Source organism: Chelonoidis abingdonii, chromosome 6 (genome assembly GCF_003597395.2).
Source record: "Chelonoidis abingdonii isolate Lonesome George chromosome 6, CheloAbing_2.0, whole genome shotgun sequence".
Lineage (NCBI taxonomy): Eukaryota > Metazoa > Chordata > Testudines > Testudinidae > Chelonoidis > Chelonoidis abingdonii.
Genome location: NC_133774.1, coordinates 25,597,791 through 25,617,042, shown reverse-complemented (window position 1 = coordinate 25,617,042; position 19,252 = coordinate 25,597,791). Strand labels below are relative to the sequence as shown.

General features: G+C 43.3%; 1 protein-coding gene across 5 annotated transcripts in view; it reads right to left on the bottom strand.

The window, feature by feature from the left end:
• Nucleotides 1-12,316: 12,316 nt before the first annotated feature.
• RAI14 (retinoic acid induced 14) overlaps nt 12,317-19,252 on the bottom strand; it is a 156,293-nt gene continuing 149,357 nt past the window's right edge. For 4 of the 5 annotated variants that reach the window (XM_075066895.1, XM_075066896.1, XM_075066897.1 and 1 more), the window contains 2 exons: nt 14,673-14,738; nt 14,231-14,406 (listed from right to left, as the gene is read on the bottom strand). In XM_075066895.1, coding sequence (XP_074922996.1) covers nt 14,329-14,406; nt 14,673-14,738 — 144 coding nt within the window. In that variant the 3' untranslated portion in view covers nt 14,231-14,328. Of the gene's footprint in view, nt 14,407-14,672; nt 14,739-19,252 lie in introns of all 5 variants that reach the window. The other variant, XM_075066893.1, reaches the window with a different exon arrangement.

Below are 19,252 nucleotides of genomic sequence, written 5' to 3'. Positions count from 1 at the left end.
AATAGCCAATGACCAGTTAACCTACCTCTCTCAGAGTTATCAATGTGCTCATCAAAACTAGCAAAGAGCCTGTGGCACCTTATAGACTAACAGAAGTTTTGGAGCATGAGCTTTTTTTGGGTGCATACCCGCTTTGTCGCATCCGACGAAGTGGGTATTCACCCACGAAAGCTCATGCTCCAAAACTTCTGTTAGTCTATAAGGTGTCACAGGATTCTTTGCTGCTTTTACAGGTCCAGACTAACACGGCTACCCCTCTGATACTCATCAAAACTGTCTCACTGGTACCTCATACTTTAGTGGTTATATCCATATGTTCTCTCATCTCTTCATTATATGTTTGCACAGTGCTTAGCACAATGGTGCCCTGGTTCTACTGCAATGCAAATAATGTGTAAATAATATTTTTATTTGTAGCGTAGTAGTACCTCACCACTCATTGTGCTAGGTTCTGGACAAACCGAACAAGATGACAAGCCCCCTGCCACAAAGACCTTCCAATTTAAGTAGAAGATGAGCTAGGTCTATTTAATAAATAATAATAATAATATTGTATCATCTTAGTTCAGGGGAGAGATTACACGCATTACAATGAGAATCCATCAGGAATTAAAATTAAGAAAAACAACCCCAAACGCTAGAACTTCCAAACTGTAAACAGCTTTGTCTTTCCATTTTTTGCAGTCGACACTCCCCTATCACATGTACTTCCAGTGGATAAATGTCACACTCTATCTAGAAGTGATATTTAACTAAACCAGAATTGAATTGAACAGCTCATTTCTGAGTTGATACTCTGAGCCATCCAGGGCTGAGTACACAGTTGACCCTCAACAGTCATACAGAACACCAGAATTTCTGTATATCTTTGTCAACTGGGTGTTGTATCTGACCTGAAGTCTAGAGCTGTAGATTAGACCTGAAAACATTTGTAAAGAGCTGCCTGGAGCAGCACTTTACAATTTCCTGGGGTTCATTTGGGCCCACAAAGGCCTATGCTACAGATAGGGGTGAGGAAGAACAAGTGAAAAGTTGGTGTTTTAGTTGCCAGTTTCACCTCCAATCCCAGAAGAGGAAGTCAGGGTTGGGAGCACACTTCCTAGCTCCCTGGTCACAGGTTAATTATGGTCCAGTGACGAGTCTCCTAGTCCTCTGCAGATGCCAACCTCAGAGAGTATAGTAGCTTGCAAGTTGCCAAGCCAGCACAGTGATGCAGGGTACGGCATGGGCCCCCCAAAATGAAATAACTGCCAGTGTAGCACAGTGATGTATTTGTGGGGACTGAAGGAGCAGCCAAGGGAATTCAACAAACACATAGGGACTTAAGTTGAGCCATTTTGCACTTACATCTCTGCCGCGGCACTGAATTAAAGGCCTTCACTGCTCCCTGGCTCTCAGGGTCCAATCACTTCCCAACCCCCCAGTGTATTCCCCCCCTCCGTATTTTACATTCTGATATGCCAGTCACCTCAGCCCAGAAAGTGGGGGCCTAAGGGGGACTTCCCGCTCTGTCTCCCCGCTCCCGCCCCCCAGCCAGGGGTTTAATAAATAGTCGCTGCTCTAACGATGTAAGCAGAGACAGCCTCTGGAGCACAGCACAGCAGCAGGAGGTAGAAATCCAGGGCGGTACCTGCTCACTGCACTGGGGATGACAGCCAAGAAGAGCTATCCGACAACGGAGCAGGGCCTGGGAGCCGCTCGCAGCTGACAGGCCGATTTTGCCTGCTGCTTCCTTCACGAAAGGCTCAGTCAGTCCTAGGCAGGTTCCTTTCGTTACACTTCTAATAAGTAAATTAGCAGGCTCCTTCCTCCCACTCCTTTACCCTGGGAAGGCCACAATAGAGGCTTTTTTTGACAGGCCCCACCCCCACACGGTCGCCTTGGTGACAGAATGCAGGCCCCGGGCTGTAGCCTTGGTGACAGTTCGCATTCCCAGCTCAGAGCAAGTTTCACCAGAATCAAGGGCCCGGCGCCATTCCTGGCTCACCAGCCCTCTGTGCAAAAACACACTGCGTGGGTCATGCATATTGTCATGGACAGTCTGTCCGTTGTGTGTTTGCCTGATTAAAGATTATCGTGTGGCCTGTTTTGGGGCTGTGTGCTAGGCTAGGCTGAGAGTTTACTAAGCGGCCATCCTTTGATTCCCTGACCCACTTTAGCGGTCTTTGACAGGGTGCAGGCTAACTCAGACAGAACAAGGGTTTAAAAAGTCAGCTCCTAAAGGACCAGAGGAGCTAGCAAACAGGGCAGGCGTGAGAGGGAATGTGAAAGGCAGACAGACCTAACACACAGACTGTAAACTTCACCCCTCAACCCGTGCAAAAAACCTTGCAAGCATAAGAAGAGAATGCAGGCAGCAGCAGAGCGGGGGCTTTCCAGTTTACTGCACTGAATGCAGCATGTACAATTACTTGCCTTGTGGGCAAATGGTGTATGTGTGCATTTGGTGCAAGCAGGTCATGGCTCTCAGAGGGATAGTATGGGCTCTTGAGACGGATAAGGGAGACAGAGGTCCACAGACTTTGATGGACGCAGTAGAGAAGTCCCACCCTCAGTCTGACAGCCCCTGTGCTGTTGAGGAGGATGAGAACATCAAGCTGGTGAGGAAACAGTCTCATAGTTGGGACCTTCCTTCCAAATGATGTCATGAAATCCTCTCAAACAGGATATTCCTTCTGGGGAAGGAACCTCGGTTATTAGGAAGAGCCAAGGAATAGTAATGGGGAATTCAATTAATGAAAATAGTTGGGTTTGCGATGACTGGAGGAACAACATGTTAAATTGCCTGCAGGGAGCAAAAGGTTGCAGATGTCATGAGACATCGAGACAGTGGTTGTGGTACACGCAGGTACCAATGACACAGCAAATGGTAAGAGAAATGTCCTGGAGGCCAAATGTAGGCTCCTAGCTAAGAGATTAAAGTCCAGGAACTTCAGGGTAGCATTTTCTGAAATGCTTCTAGTTCAATATCCAGGGCCAGAAAGACAAGAAGAAGTGCATTATTTCAATATGTGGATGAGACAATGGGTAGGGAGGAGGGCTTTAGGTTTATTAAGAACTGGGGAACCTTTTGAGAAAGGAGGAGCCTATACAGGAAGGAGGAGCTCAACCTAAACAAAAATGGACCCAGACTGTTGGAACGAAAAATTTAAAAGGTTGTAGAGGATATTTTAAACTAAGGGCTGGGTAAAGGTGACAGGTGGAGAAGAGAACACAGTTCAGGAGGGGACATCCCTTAGGGATGAATTTATTAAAGGGGAAATTCTATATCCAAGTAAACAGAACTGGAAAGAGGTTGGTAAAGTTAAGGTAGGAGCTAGTGAGGGACAGTCAAATTAAGAGTCTCATTTAAATAGAATACATGGAGGCAAGCAACTGAATGTTGACAAAATGTAGAAATGCTTATATGCAAATGCTAGAAGTCTAAGTATTAAGATTGGTGAACTAGAGTGCCTGGCATTAAATGAGGATATTGATATAATAGGCATTGTGGAAACTTGGTGGAATAAGTGGGGAGAAAAAAAGCAGTGGAATGCGGTAATATCAAGATACCAAATGTATAGGAATGACAGAGTAGGTCGTGCTGGTGGTGGAGTGGCACTATATGTGAAAAAAAAGTATAGAATCAAATACTGTAAAAAATTTAAATGAATCAAACTGTGCCATAAACTCTCTATGGATAAAAATTCCATGCTTGAACAATAAGAGTATAGCAGTAGGAATATACAGCTGACCACCAGACTAAGATGGTGATGGTGATCATGAGATGCTCAAGGAGGTGAGAAAGGCTACAAAAGGCAGAAAATGCAGTCATAATGGGGGACTTCAAATATCATCATATTGACTGGGTATATGTCATCTCAGGAAGGAATGCCACCATAGCTAAACAGCACAGTAAAAGAAGCAGACTGAACAGCAACTACAAAAGTTACAATCAATCAAGTGAGGCCACTGGATGATCGAGGTCCTAAAGCAGCACTTAAGGAAGACAAGGCTGTTGCAAACAAGCTAAAAGAATTCTTTGCAGTAGTCTTCACTGCAGAGGATGTGAAGGAGATTCCCACACCTAAGCCATTCTTTTTAGGTGACAAATCTGAGGAACTGTCCCAGATTGAGGTGTCAGTAGAAGAGGTTTTAGAAGAAATTGATAAATTAAACAGTAATAAGGGATCAGGAATAGGTGGCATTCACCCAAGAGTCTGAAGGAACTCAAATATGAAATTGCAGAACTACTAACTTGTGGGATGTAACCTATCACTTAAATCAGCCTCCACACCAGATGACTAGAGGGTAGCTAATACAACAGCTATTTTTTAAAAAGGTTCCAGAGGCAATCCTGGCAATTACTTCAATACCAGGCAAATTGGTTGACACTATAGTAAAGAAGAACATCATCAGACACAAAGGCAAATACAATATGTTGGGAGAAGAGTAAACATAGCTTTAGTAAAAGGAAATCATGCATCACCAATCTACTAGAATTCTTTGAGGGGGGCAACAAGCACGTGGACAAGCGTGATCCAGTTGACACAATGTGCTTGGACTTTCTGAAAGACTTTTACAAGGTTCCTCATTCAGGTTGTTAAGTAAACTAAGTACTCAGTAGATAAGAGGGAATGTCCCCGTCATGGATCAGTAACTGGTTGAAAGATAGGAAACAGTGTAGGAATAAATAATCAGTTTTCACAGTGAAGAAAGGATCTGTATTGGGACAGGTGCTGTTGAACATTTTCATAAATGCTCTGGAAAAGGGGGTGAACACTGAAGTGGCAAAATTTGCAGATGATACAAAATTACTCATGACAGTTAAGTCCAAAGCTGACTGTGAAGAGTTACAAAGGGATCTCACTAAACTGGATGATTTGGTGACAAAATGGCAGATGAAATTCAACAGTGAGAAGTACAAAGTAATGCACATTGGAAAACATAATCCCAACTATATATATAAAATGATGGGGTCTAAATTAGCCTTTACCACTCAAGAAAGATGTCGGAATCATTGCGGATAGCTCTCTGAAAACACCTGCTCAATGTGCAGCAGCAGTCAGAAAAAGCTAAACAAAGTTAACCATTTGGAAAGAAGTAAATAAGAAGACAGTAAATATGTCACTATACTAATCCATGGTACATCCACACCTTGTATATTGCAAACAGTTCTGGTCATCCGCCCTCAAAACAGATATTAGAATTTGAAGAGGTGCAGAGAGGGGTAGCAAAAATTATTAGAGCAGCTTCCATATGAGGAGAGATTAAAAAAAGAACAGGACTGCTCATCTTAGAAAAGAGATGACTATGTGGAAGATATAACAGAGGTCTATAAAATCATGAATGGTGTGGAGAAAGTGAACAGGGAAGTTTTATTTATCCCTTAACATAACATAGGAATTGGGGATAATCTGATTAAATTAATAGGCAGTAGGTTTAAAACAAACGTAAGGAAGTAATTCTTCACACAGCCAACCTGTGGAATTTGTTGCCAGGGGATGTTGTGAAGGCGAAAAGTATAACAACGTTCAAAAAAAAAAAAGACGGTTACTCACCTTTGTAACTGTTGTTCTTCGAGATGTGTTGCTCATATCCATTCCAGTTAGTTAAGTGTGCGCGCGCTGCGTGCACATTCGTCGGAGAAACTTTTACCCTAGCAACACTCGGCGGGTCGGCTGGGCGCCCCCTGGAGTGGCGCCACCACGGCGCCGCATAAATACCCCAGCCGACCCGGCCACCCTTCAGTTCCTTCTTGCCGGCTACTCCGACAGTGGGGAAGGAGGGTGGGTTTGGAATGGATATGAGCAACACATCTCGAAGAACAACAGTTACAAAGGTGAGTAACCATCTTTTCTTCTTCGAGTGATTGCTCATATCCATTCCAGTTAGGTGATTCCCAAGCCTTACCTAGGCGGAGGGGTCGGAGTGAGATGTGGCAGCGTGCAGAACCGCTAAGCCAAAGGCTGCATCATCTCTAGACTGTTGGACCAGAGCATAGTGCGAAGCAAAGGTGTGGACCGATGACCAGGTCGCTGCGCGGCATATCTCCTGGATAGGCACGTGGGCCAGGAAGGCGGTTGATGAAGCCTGGGCTCTGGTAGAATGTGCAGTGAGATGGCCCAAAGGGACATGAGCCAGGTCATAGCATGTGCGTATGCATGCCATTACCCAAATGGAGATCCTCTGGGAGGAGACTGGTAGACCTTTCTTCCGTTCAGCGACTGCTACAAATAGCTGGGGGGATTTCCGGAAGGGCTTTGTCCGCTCGATATAAAAGGCAAGCGCCCTACGGACATCTAAGGAGTGTAACTGCTGCTCTCTCCGAGATGAGTGAGGCTTCAGAAAGAAGACCAGGAGGAAGATGTCCTGATTGGTATGGAAGGCCAACACTACCTTAGGGAGGAATCCCGGATGAGGTCGCAACTGTACCTTGTCCTTGTGAAAGACAGTATACGGCGGGTCCACCGTAAGCGCTCGAAGTTTGGAGACCCTTCTGGCCGATGTAATGGCCACTAGGAAGACTGTCTTCCACGACAGGTACAGGAGCGAGCAAGTCGCCAGTGGCTCAAATGGCAGATGCATCAGTCTGTTCAGGACTAAATTGAGGTCCCAGGTAGGGGCAGAGCAACGTACTGAGGGGTAGAGGCGCTCCAGGCCCTTAATGAATCTAGTCACAAGGGGGTGGGAAAACACGGAGCGGCCCCCTTCTCTAGGATGGAAAGTGGAGATAGCCGCTAAGTGCACCTTCAGGGAGGATATCGCCAGGCCCTGTTGTTTAAGAGACCAGAGGTATTCCAGAACGGTGGGGATTGAGACCTCAGAGGGAATAACGTCCTGCGTTGTACACCAGCAAGAGAAGCATTTTTCACTTGGCCAGGTACGTGGATCAAGTGGAAGGCTTTCTGCTACTGAGGAGAATATGCTGTACCGAAGCAGAACAGCGTAACTCCGCTGTGTTTAGCCACGCAGGAGCCACGCCATGAGGTGAAGGGCCTGCAGGTCTGGGTGGCTAAGCTTGCCGTGGTCCTGCGTGATGAGGTCTGAAAGGAGCTTACAACTAAATCTATCTATATATAACTACAAGAACAACAACTATGTATACAACAATTACGAGAAAAACTGCGAGTAGCTAAGGAAGGTGGAGGTCAGCTAAGCCGCACTCCACTGCTCCAACGACCGAAACGGGCAGTAAGAAGGAACTGAAGGGTGGCCGGGTCGGCTGGGGTATATATCCGGTGCCATGGGGGCGCCCAGCCGACCCGCTGAGTGTTGCTAGGGTAAAAGTTTCTCCGACGAACGTGCACACCTAACTAACTGGAATGGATATGAGCAATCACTCGAAGAAGAAGAATTAGTTAAGTTCATGGAGGATACGTTCATCAGTGGTTATAAACCAAGATGGTCAGGGACACAGCCCCATGCACCAGCATCCCTAGATCTCAAACTGCCAGAAGCTATGACTGGATGGTAGGGATGGATCACTCAAAATTATTCTGTTCTGTTCAGTCCCTCTGAAACTTCTGGGACTGGACACCGTGACAGACAGGATATTGAGCTAGATGGACCATTGGTCTCATGTTCTAACATCCTTCAGATAGTCTCATCCCAGTTCACTGGAGCTACTGGTGCTGGTGTGATTAGAATCAGCGCCATGTGTCCTAACAGCAGCACATATGCAGCAACACTGAATGAGGTAAGGGAAAGCTAATGGGTTAGGTACACAGAATACAAACAGAAAATCACAAATTGCAGCTGCTGCAGATGGCCTACAAAATGCAGCATGAAAACATAGACACACAGTGCTCTAGCACAAGCGTCAGAATCCCCAGATGTGGTAATCTGGGGAGGCTTTAAAGACACTGATAGTTGCAAGAAACATAAGTCAGCAAGAGCATCTCTGAAATGGGCTGAAAAAACATTACTAACCAAACCTTTAGCATCCAAGTAAAATACATTATTTCTTCCTGCAGAAATAAGGGTAGAAAATGTAAACACAAAACAGATATAACCATCAAATAAAACATGGATTTGTGAATCCTCTAGGGGCTATTTTACTTGTCAAGACCTGTCATCCCTCTGCTTGCTGTGCCCATAGTGGACACAAAGTAAAGGCACTGGCTCCAGAGCCCCCTTAAACACCTGAGACCCTGCAGAAAGACCGAGGACAGTGTTAGGAATGCATGGAGCTGGATTGCAGCCACAATTCCTACTGTTCTCGCACCCAAGTAAATCTGGAAGGTGTTCAGGACAAGTATACTCATCTTCTTTACCTCAGTGCAATTACCTAAAGCTGCCACATCCAGCCCAAAGCTTGGACAAACTCAGTCTAGGGTTCCTGCCCTACTATGTCCTCAGAAAGGATTAAATAAAATATTTGTGAAAGAACAAACAGAGCTTGAGTCATGCAGCCCACTGGGACAGAGGAAAAACTGAACTGGCTTAGCTCCCTGTAGGGGGATGCTGTCACAAAGTTGTCTGTTTCCTGTCTCCAGCTGCTGGTAGGAGGCCCCATTACCAACTGCATGTCTGGGCATTTTAGACTGTTGGAGAATGTATGAGTAGGGCTAGTAGCATTAGTCTAAATAGACATGAGTTCAAGAGAGGCTTTTTTGTGTGTGTGGATAATGTACAAAACAACTTGATTGTGGATGTACCTGTAATGAGCTAATTAAATAACGAGCATGTCAGGACAGCAAAACCCTTGGAAGCAATGACAGATGTGTCACTCTAAAATGCAACAGGAGTGATCAGCTTGGCCATGATATAACTGACCCAGCTGGAGCCAACAGCATGGTCTGAAGTTGGCACCTTCAGAACTAAAAGCCAGAGCCACTTGAACTAAAGAACCAAGTCCATGAGCTGGAAGCAGTATAGAGGCATAAACCTCTTAGGCAGACCAGGCAGTAGATGGAACAAAGATCCACACTTTCCCAGGGCTGGGATACAATCATTGAAGACCAAGAGTACCATGCTCTCAGGTTGCCATATTCCATGCTATATATATATATATATATATATATATATTTTAAAACTCACTAGATATTTAGCTTTCAAACAATGTGTGGTGTTTCCCTACTAGCAGCAAGAGCTAGTGATGCCTGTTTGGAGCATAATTTCTGGAGCTGCAACATTCTTCCTTAGGCAAGTAGAAACTACTTAATGGATGCTCCGAATTAGGGCTGTCGATTAATCGCTGTTAACTCACGCGATTAACTAAAAAAAATTAATCACAATAAATTTTTGAAATCGCAATTAATCGCAGGTTTTAATCGCACCGCTAAACAAAAGAATACCAATTGAAATTGACAACATTTTTTGGATGTTCTTCTAAATTTTCAAATATATTGATTTCACTTACAACACAGAATACAAAGTGTACAGTGCTCACTATTATTTTTTATTACAAATATTTGCACTGTAAAATAGTATTTCAGTTTACCTTATGCAAGTACTGTAGTGCAATCTCTTTATCATGAAAGTGCAATTTACAAATATAGATTTTTTTGTTACGTAACTGCACTCAAAAACAAAACAATGTGTAAAACTTTAGAGCCTACAAGTCCACTCCTTCCTACTTCTTGTTCAGCTAAAACAAACAAGTTTGTTTACATTTACAGGAGATAATGCAGCCTGCTTCTTATTTACAATGCCACCTGAAAGTGAGAACAGATGTTCACATGGCACTTTTGTAGCTGGCATTGCAAGGTATTTATGTGCCAGATACGGTAAACATTTGTATGCTCCTTCATGCTTCGGTCACCATGCCAGAGGACGTGCTTCCATGCTGATGGCGCTCATTAAAATATAGTGCATTAACTAAATTTGTGACTGAACTCATTGGGGGATAATTGTATGTCTCCTGCTCTATTTTACCCATGTTCTGACATGTATTTCATGTTATAGCAGTCTCCGTTGTTGACCCAGCACATGTAGTTCGTTTTAAGAACACTTTCACTGCAGACTTCACAAAACACAAACAAGGTACCAATGTGAGATTTTTAAAGACAGCTACAGCACTCGACCCAAGGTTTAAGAATTTGAAGTGCCTTCCAAAATAAGCAGGATGAGAACTCGAACGACCAAAAAAGAAAATCAACCTTTTGCTGGTGGCATCTGACTCAGATGATGAAAATGAACATGCTTTGATCCACACTGCTTTGGATCATTATCAAGCAGAACCCCTTATTAGCATGGAAACATGTCCTCTGGAATAGTGGTTGAAGCATGAAGGGACATATGAATCTTTAGCACATCTGGCAAGTAAATATCTTGCGACGCTGGCTTTAACAGAGCCATGCAAACACCTAGTGACATTGTAAACAAGCAGGAGGCAGCTTTATCTCCTGCAAATGTAAACAAACTTGTCTGAATGACTGGCTGAACAAGAAGTTGGACTGAGTGGACCTGTAGGCTCTAAAGTCTTACATTGTTTTATTTGTGATCGCTTCCTCCCCCCGCCATATAATTCTACATTTGTAAGTTCAACTTTCATTATAAACAGATTGAACGACAGTACTTGTATTAGGTGAATTGAAAGATACTATTTCTTTTGTTTTTACAGTGTAAATATTTGCAATAAAAATAAATATAAAAGGAACACTGTACACCTTGTATTGTGTGTTGTAATTGAAATCAGTATATTTGCCAATGTAAAAAACATCAAAAATATTTAAATGGTATTCTATTATTAACAGCCCAAATTAATTGCGCAATTAATCTTTTTAATCGCTTGACAACCCTACTTTGAATCCATCTCTGCTGCAATTTATTACTATGGAATACAGAGCTAAAGGGATTATTAAACTGATTATAAATGAAAGAATCAATTTATCCCTGTGAAGGTCTCAAAGTCCTGTGCTGAGATGAACAAACACATAGCACGGTAAAAATGTAGGTCTACTGCCTCAGTTAACAAGAAAAAGGTGATTTTCACGCTACCCACTTTACAAATGCACCCTGGGATCTGAAAGTTAAGCTGGGTTCTTCTGGGCTGGCTTGTGCACCCCTTCCAACAGTAAGAAATCTGCAGGATAAATGTTACCCTCAGTTGCACTTGTGTAACTCCCTGCCCCCAATGTGGGGTTGCTGAAGCGTAATGGAAGACAGAATTATTAATTCTGTTGATGCATTAGCAAGAATAAAATCCAGGTCCCTCATCCATTCTTGTTATACCAAAGGGTTAATGGGAGTAAAAACTTGTTTTCATTCACTGAAGCGAACAGATAAAGATTTTTAATCTGTTGAGTAAATTGGTGCAACTTTTAGTCACTATGGAGCAGAACTGCACTTTAAGGTACCACTGGTTGAGTAACTGAGGTAGTCTAAAACTCAAATACTAATGTAGATAGCTAAATAAATACTAGAGACAGAAGATGACAATACAATCATTTGCTTAGAAATAAAGATTAATTGCTACACATTTGTAAGATTATAGCAGCATCATGTTACTTATTTCCAAAGGGAATATGAATGATCCAAGCAGACTACAAAAGTGGAAGGAACTGAAGGATGAAGGACAAACTATTTAGTTTTATTTCTTGTGACTACCACATAGCAAACCAGCTTGCACTCACAAGTATGATGAATGAGCTGTAATCAAAGACAAATATGTTGCAACATGTAACTAGCCAACTCTCATTTCAGATGAAATTCAATTCTGGGGTACTTTATAGGATTTCTCAAAGGTTTCTCTATTTTCAAAGTGCAGTAGTAGTCCCTGGGAGCCCAACCTGCAGCTTGTTGGCCAAATGCAACCTGAGTAGGTGACATTTCTACATATTCACTCTTCCAAGGTAGAACCACACTTTAGAACTAGCCTTCTTCAGTTACATCTTCAATGTTATCAGTGATTCAAGAGTGGGTCTTGAAACTGAAATTCACTGAGGGAGTGGCTCGTGTTGAAAAGGACAGATGTAGTTGGACACAGACCACCAGGCTCAGTGTGCGCATGCGTGCGAGCACATGCTGTGATGAGGTGATGGGAGCGCTCTAGTTTTGAGGAATCTGGGATGCTATTAATTTGTTAGATTGGGTCACAGTAGTTCTACTGATTGCATACAGTAGGCACTGGATGGCTGCATTTCGATATGTGAAAATAAATGTGTCTTGACTGATTGGCTTACCTTCTTTTCTTTAATTCATTTTTCTAGGGGGATGTCCATTTGAGAAACAGCTTTACCCTTATTAAACAGCTAGTGGAAGCTTAACTACTTACATTTTGACAACTATACAACCATAATATTATATTGTTTAACATAACTGAAACCTTTACTATAGCATTATCTCCCCTAGTACAAACAACCTCTAGCTGAATGCACAAAAAGAGCAAAGATGAAAAAATGGAAATAGTTTATTTGCTGCATAAGGAAACATTTTGTAAATTACATACAAGAACAAATGCTATGCTATAGTATATAATTTTCAATATTTCACAAAGATAATTGTAATAAATATGCATAACAAAACAAGGTAGAAGACTAAATCTGAACAGCAAACTTCAAAATGGTTCATCAAGTTTTAAACTTTGCAGCATTTGCATGCTTGAAATTTTTAAGTGCTGCAGAAAAGACGTCCTTTCACATTTCTTTGGAGTATTTTCCAAATTGTCTAACTATAAAATACTGTCCAAAATTAACAGGCATTAGTTAAACAACCTAAGAAAAGTAACAGAAAAGTCTAACTGATGCAAAGTTTTTAATCTATTTGAGCTCTCTCATTGTTAGGAATTATCTGATGTAAGTGCACTATGTGTCCAATAAACCTAAACCTGAGGCACTGTAGATTCTGTCAAATTAGGAGTCTATAAACTTCATAGATTACGTAGCTCTGGAAATCTCCATCAACAGAAATAAAACCAATGTAGTAACTGAAACTGCAAGGTAGAATGGTTTTAACCCTTAAATGCACTGCGTTCTTAGAAATATTCTTCCATAGTTCTCTATTATACATTGTCATTTTACCACATGAAGCATTTCCAATTCTACTTTTAATTTTTAAAAACAGACAAAGGCTTCAATGATGCCTTCTCCTGCCCAAGAAACTCGTAGAAATTATTGTTAGATGACAGCACAAATGTATTATGTATTCCTGCATTTGATGAAATAGCAGGATGAATTGTCATTTACACTTCAATGCTCTTGGATATGCTGACAGATCTATTATTTTATACAGTTTCTGAGCTGACAATACTTCACTATGCTTTACTCTAGTCTAGCTGAATACTTTGGGTAAAAACAGAGCCTTAACCACGGTTACCTAAAATATTTGTTAATATAGTTTAATGCAAACATCATGTAGCAAAATGATCTGGTTACAAAAAAATTTCATTGGAGGGCCAATAAAAATATATTGAAGAGCAGATCTTTACAAAAGTGAGGTTAGGAACTGTGAGGCATTGACGCTCACTGTAAACATCCTGCATTCACTAGAATCCCTTGTTTCCCTTGAAGTATATGGGTTTTTTTTCCTGAGCTCCATGGCCAACAGTAGTGTGAATATTTGCATAGACAGCTTGACCTACCTAAAAGAGTTATTTTGTACAGAACTTCTGAGGTTCATCTGATTTATGGTTTTACATTCTAAATGAGTTTTGTTTATGTTATAAACTATTGAGTCCAATACTGAGACAATGCAATTAAATATAAAGATGTACAGCATGGATTTTACGTACTCAGTGTACAATGGGCATGGTAACTCGTAATCCACGTTAATCTTGTTAAACATAAAACAAATTACAGGTAAATTTAGTTGCTTGCTGTTCTGGCTTACTAAGCAAAATTCCGCACAAATATCTGCTTTTGTTCATTACTACATGGGTGAATGAACTTTGCCCAACGAAAGATCACATCTGGCAAGATGCTAGGAGCCTAAGGGCAAAAACACTGAGCAGACTAGATCGCTCCATCTCCTTTTCAATATCTAGGAGCAGGACTCAGAATGGAGAACTTCACCTTTACTCAGGAGGTGTGACTATTTGTGTCAAGATGGAGTGTTGCATGCTAGGACCTGTAGCCCTCCCTGAAAACATCTCCATATTGAAGAAGGAAGCTGTGAAGCACAACACAACACTGTGGACCACACTTTACATCTGGGGTGGCCAAAGTAACAACAGCTCTGAAAAATACTTACATTTTGTATATGAAAACAGTACTCTGAAAACTTTGTGGGAAAGGAGAAGATGTGCAGATGCGTTAGGTCATAGTACATAGATCGAACAGGAAGATTGGCAGAGAGAAATCCAGCTCACTAAAAAAAGCAGCAGGTAGGCAATTTAAAATCTTGTGTTAAGGTGAGCCTAGCTAAACACCATGGCAACACAACAGGATTCAGTACAAACAGTTTGTTTCACTTTTTTTGTGATTGGCTTTTGCACATTGTTAAAATCTGTTTAAGCACTTTCTGGACATCTTCATCCATTTGACCCTAGACAGAAAGATAAAAAAGTAAGTTTAATTCTAGCACCTTTTTACTCGTTCAAAAATTTTACATAAATAGTTTTAAAAGTATGCTAACCCCCCAACTCCCAATCTTTTCCAAGAGGATGTTGCTTTAAATTTCTGTTAAATATTCAGACTTTTTGTCTAGGGTAACCAAAAGATAAGCAGCTATTTTCATTATAGATTTGCAGAAGGGATCTCTTACATTAAAACACAACATACCATACATGACTGAGAAATATGCAATCATACCTGCACAGCATAGAGAAGATGCATCCTGTAAACTGATACAATCTCCTGGTGCTGTTTCTTTGTTTCCTAAAAATAGTAAGATGACAAGTCAAGGAATGTGCATGCAAATTCACTTAAAAAAATCACCACATCTCATTTTAGAGCACATGGATATCTACAGCTATGATAAAATGGCATCTTTACTTATATCAGAAAACTACCTTGTTCATCTGCAGGCATGCATTATACCAGGAGTCTCAAATACGCGGCCCGAGGTTAGTTTCTGCGGTCCATGAGCTCCTTGCAGCCCCCCTTCCCTCTCCCCAGCGTTTACCTAGAGCGGCTCCAACCCGGCACGCACCAGGGGCAGGGCAGGCTCCCTGCCTGCCTGCCCTGCCCCCACGCTGCTCCGGGAAGGGGACAGAACCTGGGGGAGACGCACTGGGGTTTGTGTTGATGTTGCTTCAGGCACTGCCCCCAGCAGCTCCCATTGGTCACGGTTCCCTGTTCCCGGCTAATGGGAGATACTGGGGGCGGTGCCTGGAGGAACAGCAACACACACTCACCTGGTCCCCCAAGTTCCAGCCGCTTCCTGGAGTGGCGCGGGGGGCAGGGCAAACAGGCAGGGAGCGGTGTCAATAATGCGGCCCTCGGGCCAATGTACTAGTCCTCATGTGGCTCTCGTGGTCATTTGAGTTTGAGACCCCTGCAGTATACCAAGCAGTATTTTACAATCAGGCCAACCAAAATAAGTCCCTTTGCAACGTATGGTCCACTAAGATGCTATAGTTTTATCTACACCAGGAAAGTACCTAGTGTAGCTGATGTCAGTGCTCAAAATAGTTTAGCTGCACAGACAGGACAAAATCACAGTCAGTTGCAGTTTCTGATACAGTAGCTGTTTTTCTGCAAAGAAGCTAAACCACTGTTTTCAGTAACAGTACAACTGCACCCCAACATTGCCCAAAACCCTTTGTCAGCAATGAGTAGATTTCGTAGTGCAGATGAGGTTGAAAAGGGTCCTGTCCTCTGGTGCTCTGGCAAATTACATATTCAGCCAAAGACAAGCCCCTCTTCTGTGGTCACAGAATGCTGTGGCCCAAGAACCATATACCAGGTAAAGCTGAAGTTCTGTTTTAGAAACTAGGCTGAGAGCAGTGGTCCATACAACCCTAACATTATACCATCCCTTTCCTAAACTTATCAGGGGGCGAGAGAGAGGAGACACCAACCCCACAATAGCCAGTAGCCTGAGGTCAGGGCAAATCCATACTCTGCTGCAATCAGACCAGGGACTTCCACATCCCAGGCAAGCTTCCTGACCACCAGGCTATTGGCTATTCTTGGGTAGAAGGGTGTGTCAGCCTCTCACTCTCTCATTAAAAACACCACTTTTAAAGGTCTCTGGTTCATCCCAGTGTGAAAGGGGAAACCATTTCCAGCCCAGCTCTTGTGGTTAGGCAGTAGAGGAAAGGAAGCAGTTGGAGATGAGAGGCTCCTACAGAACTCGGGCAGGAGGCCATAAGCCTTCATTTCTAACCAGGGCTATGTCTACACTTAAACTGGTACTCCACCACTGTAGTGTTTCAGCACAGATGCTCACTACAGCGGTGCGAGGGGTTTCCCATCACTGTAGTTAATCCTCCTCCCCAAGAGGCAGTAGTTAGGTCAACAGAAGAAAAGGTAACTCAGCTTGTGCAGTAATTGTGGTTCTTCTAAATATGTCCCTATGGGTGCTGCACTTCAGGTGCGCATGCGTCTTTTGAGCCATTGGTAGAAGGTTTTCTGTTAGCAGTGTCCATTTGGCCTGTGGATGTGCTCTATGCTACCTCATGTTATACTCCCAGGTCACACAGAGCTGGGCAGGCAAACCACTCTCAGCTCCTTCTCTAGCTGAACGTCCAACAAGAACAGTGTGAAGCAGAGGGGAAAGAGGTCAGGTAATGGAGCACCCTATGGGTACTCCATTTCAGATGACACCCGAGATGTATCCTCAGGGAGAAGGAACCTTCGGAATCAAGCATAAGACTGAACACAGTACAGCAGAATCAAGTGCCGCATCAGACCTGACAGCGCAGACCAAGGCACAGTGTTTAGAAAAGGTATGCACCGAAGCTCATATAGCAGCTCTCTGACACTGGAAATGTTTTTGAATAATGCTGTGGAAGTTGTTTGTGATCTAGTAGTGTGCGCTAAAATCCTTTGAGGAGGCAAAGCACCAGCTTAATCATAGCAAGCAGTAATACACACAGAGATCCAGCTCAACAGTGTCTGTGAAGAGATTGTGAACCCCTTAGATCTTTCTGTGATGGAGACAAAGAGTTTAGGTGATTTCCGAAATTGCTTGGTCTTATTCAGATAAAAGGCCAATGCTTATCATATACCTAACGTAGGAAGGGAAGTCTGCCACTGAGGTTTATGTGGTTTAGGAAAAAATACCAGTAGATGAATAGACTGGCTAAGATAGCAACCCAACCCTTCTAAACTGCTGTTTTGATGCTGATTGGGTACCTGCTCAATGGAGGGTGGGAAGCTCTCTTCTTCTGGAATCTTTTTCTAGCAGGCTCGGTGATGCTGTGAAAGCCACAGAACTGAGCTAGGCATGATCTATGGGCAGTTTGAGACCCGTAGGGTGTATATACCCAGAGACCTGAGCAGGGACCCTCAGTACTGAGAATCGTTCAGTACCCATAAGTAGTGGGTCCCTAACTCTCACAAGTCCCTGGAGTAACAGATTCTCCTAAGTACTCCAGGATCTCCTTGCTCCATCAGTACCAGAGGAAGAGTCTTTCACCTCCATGGTACAGAGTCGAGAATTCCAGGCCTTTGACACCACAGATCTAGCAGGAAAATAGGACTTCTTCAGAGCTGGCTCCTTGTGGTGGGGGACCGAGCTCTTCCTCTTTGAAGCCTTCCCTGAGTCCTCTGAGATCTTCCCCTTCTCAGACAAGAATTTAGCCAAAGCTGAAAGGGCACTGGGGCTGTCAGGAGACAAATGTATGGAGGCAGGTGGGTGAAGGTCTCTTGACCTGACTCAGAAGCCAGTTGAAGGGAATGCTCCATCACCATCACCATCATCTTCAGCTTGGTCTCCTGATCATTCTGAGCAGGGCTGGCTTTAGGATATGCAGGCCTGATTCAAAAGAGATGACGCCGAAAAGCCACAAAGACAGCAGCAGCAATTCGGCAGCAGCTCAACTGGTTGCTGCTGTTTCCAGCGGCACATCGGCGGAGGGTGCAGGGCCCCTCTTCTGGACGCTGCAGGGCCCACTTAGGCGTGGGGCCTGATTCCTGGGAATTGCCCTAAAGCCAGCCCTCATTCTGAACTCTAGATTTTAGAGCCAAGCAAAAATTGCACTTTTAGGAGAGATGGGACTCCCCAAGCAACAGCAACACAGCCATCACCGATCAGAATAACTTCCTAACAAGAGAGGCAGCATTTGGAACACGCCCAGCCAGGCCCAATAAGGTTTCCAGAAACGGGGGAGAAAAATTGGAAACCTTTCAATTATCTAATTTTACATAAACTAACACTAACTAGAAGCACTCAACTAAACAACAATTACAAAACACGCTGACACATGCACAAGGCTAGAGCTCAGTTCTGGCCGAGGAACAGAAGGAACTGAGGGTGGTTTGCCTGTGCAGTAGTATATGCCTTCGGAGTGCAGCATTAGGTTGTACGCAGCACAGGTGCAGGCTGAATGGACACTGCTAATTGAAAAATATCTGACCAAGGGCTCAAGAGGCGCATGTGCATCTGAAGTGGACCACCCATAGTGATACTATTCACAGAAGAATTCTTCTGTCAACCTAGTGCTATCTACACTGGAAGTAGATTGGCTTAACTATGTCACTCAGGAGTGTGGATTTTTCACACCCCTCATTGAAGTAGCTGGGCCGATCTAATTTTTTAGTGTAGACTTGACATAAGTGTTTTATTGTTTAAATGATTTACTAAATCCATTGGCCCCACTAGTATTCCTACATGGGACTAATTCTAGCCCCAACTCCCACTGCCTGACTGGGGAGAAGGAAGAATAGGCACCTGTGTAACTCAGCAGGCTGGGAACTCAAATACAAGAGCTTTCCTCCCCTGAGCTTGGTGCTTAAAGAGATCTGAGAAAAAAGTGTGTGTTTGGGGGGAGGATGGGGTGGGGAGATGTCTTCCATAATCTGGGAGCAGCAGCTTTGGTAAGACAATGCCTGAAGCGTGCTCCTCAGCAACCAGGCTCAATTCTTAACTTTTTCTATTGTTGGGGCGGGGGGAAGGTCTGCGACTCCTGGCAAGTCTCTCAACACACCACTTCAAGCACTGCCAGGGCAGCTCCATAACTCACAGCAAGAGCTTTTTGTGGTTTAAAAAATGCTTTAGGGCTCTGTCCAGCTTGGAAGTATTCATGTTCTACTGGACTGGGCCCTTTACTTGTAAATGGGAAGCCCCACTGAAGGTACAATTTTAAAATCATTTAAAGCAATTCACAATTTCTGAGAAAAATTATCTTTTTTTGTTAATTAAAAAAAAAAATTCCCCTCTCAGCCCTATGGGTGGTATGTGTTTTCCTCAACCTCAGGTCCTCTACCAGAGGCCTGGGAGGTTG